Consider the following 3761-nt stretch of genomic DNA (forward strand, 5'->3'; position numbering starts at 1 on the left):
ATACCGAAGGATTTGAAACATTTTAAGGCGTTTGAAAAATCCAAGGAATTTTCAAGAGCTACATAATTTATTACAAGTTAATATAATTATGTAATAATAAAAATGTATTACTCTTGAAGCTTTATCGTTGTCAAAGTTAAATCTTGTTTCTGTGTTCTAATCCTTTTTGCTGGAAACAGTTGAACAAATTTGTCTGCCATTAGCAGTAAACGCCATTACGTACAAATTATTCAATTTTAAAAAACCCGGTGTAAATTTGGACAAATCGAAGATTTCGCGAAGAATGATCTGAACAATCATACTCAAAATCAATAACATTATTCTAAAATGTCTTTTTAGCCTTAGTGTTTTCTCTAGAATAGGCATCTTTGAAAATTTCTGCCCAGCACAGAGTCTGCTTCTGCCCTTATCAAAAAATTCAAAGCTTCTTCGACGTTTTTCACTTGTCGACTATTCAATTCATTCCTTATCGACATTTTTAAGTCAAAATGGTATAATAGATAGAAAATTATTTCTTCCTCAGTAGGAGGATTGTCCAGGAATGTTGCTTCATTGAAGTACTTGAAAAAGTAATTTTTTGCAGATAATCCATCACTGGGGCAGTACCTTCCGTTTTCCAAAAAATTCCGTAAAATATTCTGAGCTTCGGGACCCCAGTAAAATTTAAGAAATGCTTCCTTCATCTCCTCATAAGCTCCGTAACCACGAAGATTTAACCAGTTCTTAGCATCCTTTGATAGTGATTGAATAAAAAAGTATTGTTTTTCGCGTTCATCTAGATTTTCTTGATTTGCAAGATACTCAAAGTTTTCGATGAAACGTTTCGGATGCATCGTATCGTTTATTCCAGAGTACTTTAAATTTTCAAAGGGAATGATTTTCTTCCAGAGTGGAATATTTTGGTATTCTTTTTTAATCATTGGATCCATTAAACCCGTCTCAAGAAGGCTCGAAATCGATAGAATAACGAATACCCAAATAACCAAGTTGATTATTTCTGTGTAAGTTGAAATTGCTTTGACTGTGGGATCAGAATTTTCCAAAGTTTCCATTTTTTCTTACAATCCATATACAAATTTTTCATAACAGTCTCCACTGATTAGAATTCTAAATCGCCCTTTATCTCGTTTTTAAAGTCCAAGTGTTTCTGATGTTCTGAAACATATGATTGATAATTTTCTGATAAATTTAAAAATAAAGTAAAGTATAAAAATCCTCACATTTAATTTATTTTGTTTCAGCACCTGAAATACTTTTAAAAAATGATGACGGAAACAATTCCTTGGGAAAAGAAATTTTTTAATTAAACTAACAAAACAGATCCAACGTGGATGGTAGCAGGGATCAAAATAAAGTTTCCCAAAATTAAAGATAGATAAATACATTAGCTTGACAAATTCTATGATGGCGCTATTCAATATAAAATCTTGATAATATTGAAATTTCACTTTCCCCCACATTTTTATTCTAATAATGCAAGTACTTAAGGTAAATGTTCCAGTAATCGTGACAATTCCAATAATAGTGAAAGTTGGTGACATTTTGATATTGTTAAAAACTATTTTAAAAGTAACATCTAATGCTAAAACTCATTCCTGTTTAGCATTTTATAGCCAAAAAGCAGATCTCTGAGAAAATAGTTTTTCTATAATTTAAAGAATAAAAATAATATTACTGCAGATGTTAATTTAAATAAAACATATTTTTTTAATTACAATAAAATTTCAATTTAAAAAAGGCTTTTTGCAACTGATTTTTTTTATTCAAATTGTTGAATTTTAATAAATGATGGCTTATTTTTTCGGGGAACAGATTCTTTACGCCTGAACTGTTTCCAATTTTGAAAGAAAATTTTCTATGGGTGAAATCGTTTAAAAATATTCAAAAATTTGTTAAACAAATAACTGCATTTAAAGTTTAGAGATAAAAAGGCGACAGTAAGAAAATTTTCAATCATGAAAACTATTGTTTAAATCATTATTTTTCGTAAGTTCTAAGTTTTATTTTCTGAGATAATCATCTTTTTATTTCATAACATATGACATAATATCATTTAAATTCGTGACATCATAAGAAACACTCTTTTTCCAGAGACCTGATTTTCGACAGTGCCAAAAATCAGATGTCTGACAAAAATAGTTTTTCTATTATTTCAAGAATAAAAATAATATTAAGAAGGACGTAATTTCAAAGAAAAAATATTAATTTTAATGACATTTTTTTTTAAATTTACAAACAGAATTTATTCTGACAATGTATTTTACAATTAAGTTCTCTTACTATCGCATGTTATATCTATATAATACACAATTCAACATTTCCACGTCAACCATAAAAATCCAAACTTTTTTTGGTAAAATAATTTGTTGGTCATTATGTGGCGGGTTTTAATATTTGGTGTTCTAAATTATAAAAATTAACGTATTTTCATAATTAGTGTAGTCAGTTCAAGCTAGCACATCACTATTTCCTATTTTTCAACAATTCTTTTTGAGATCTTTTTTTAGTAAAAATGTTGAAATTAATTTTCAAACAAATTTAGAGCACGTGCAGTTGTTTCTACGCATATGGAATTGGCGCAAAATTTAAAAGGTAACAAAAATGAAATCCAAAAGATGGTCTTCTTTTAAATAATTAAACATTTCAAAATTAACTGTCTGCTAATGCTACGGAAAATTCCATAATATTAGCCCTACTGCTCCATTTGACCTGATATTTTTACGGAAAACTCCGTAATAATAATCAGTACCACTTAAAATCAGTTACATCTTTTTAATGTATGTCTTTTTTGGCTGGTTTTGTCAAATTTAAGAATAGTAAAATGTCCAATTATCCACTGCCAAATATTAAAAAGTACGACCAAATGACAACCAAAGAAATTACAATGTATTATTGTAAGAACTAAGTGCGCACAATGATAGAACACTTTTCGTTCGTCTTGGGAGTATTTCTTGCTTTTAATCTTCGCGCCAGAAATAGCTGCGCTGCGCATGTGTCACTTTTTTTGAAAATTACTATCTGCCAAAATTTTGACTATCAAATATTAAAAACCATCACCAAGTGACCACCAAATGACCAAAAAAAGATTACTATAAAGAATTTTTGTAAAATATGTGTAGTTAGCACGTCCATTTTGAAAATGTTGTAGTTTTTGCAATTTTAATCAACAAAAAACAAAACCTACCAACTTATTTCCCCGAAAAAAGTTTGATTTTTTATGGTTAACGTGCCAATACTTCACGGACATACCACAAGGGTAATATTTTGTAATATTGAAAAATAATATTAAAAAAAATTAAAATCTTGTTGAGGAAATCATGTAGGATCAATTTATGGGTTTTCACACAAAGGAATTAATATAGGATCTCATATATATATTCCTTGTAGGTTCCCATATGGGTTCCCACATAGATGGTATATTTCATTTTATTTCGTGTCCCCATTTGCCAATATGATTTAGCGTAGGCATCCACGTGTATTCCTATATCGGTTCCCACGTAGGTTCATGTTTGGGTTCCCACATAGGGTCCCATATGGAAATTTTCAGTAGAGATCAACTGTATAACCAAAATTTTGAAGAAGAAATTATAACTTACCTCTGATTTCTATTATTTACTCCTTCCATAAGAAATGTCTGCTTTAATATATAAATATTACTTTTCGTAGCATCATTGCTTTGCAGAAACGTATGTAACAAAAAATTAGGTATACGTATTTGTAAATAAAGCAGCCAATTTCAAATAAAGATTAACAATGATGGT

At 29.2% G+C, this 3761-nt stretch overlaps 1 protein-coding gene across 1 annotated transcript; it reads right to left on the bottom strand.

Annotated features, from left to right (window-relative positions):
• LOC117179686 lies at window positions 1-3761 on the bottom strand. Its single transcript, XM_033371711.1, has 2 exons — window positions 3597-3761; window positions 1-1155 (listed from the first exon to the last, which is right to left on the bottom strand). Exon 2 carries the CDS (start codon window positions 1050-1052, stop codon window positions 354-356), a length of 699 nt encoding a protein of 232 aa, XP_033227602.1. The 5' UTR covers window positions 1053-1155; window positions 3597-3761; the 3' UTR covers window positions 1-353.

Source organism: Belonocnema kinseyi, chromosome 9 (assembly GCF_010883055.1).
Source record: "Belonocnema kinseyi isolate 2016_QV_RU_SX_M_011 chromosome 9, B_treatae_v1, whole genome shotgun sequence".
NCBI classification, from domain to species: domain Eukaryota; kingdom Metazoa; phylum Arthropoda; class Insecta; order Hymenoptera; family Cynipidae; genus Belonocnema; species Belonocnema kinseyi.

Coding starts and splice junctions, on each gene's coding strand:
- LOC117179686 (XM_033371711.1), bottom strand. CDS start 1,052: ATGGAAACTTTGGAAAATTCTGATCCCACAGTCAAAGCAATTTCAACT.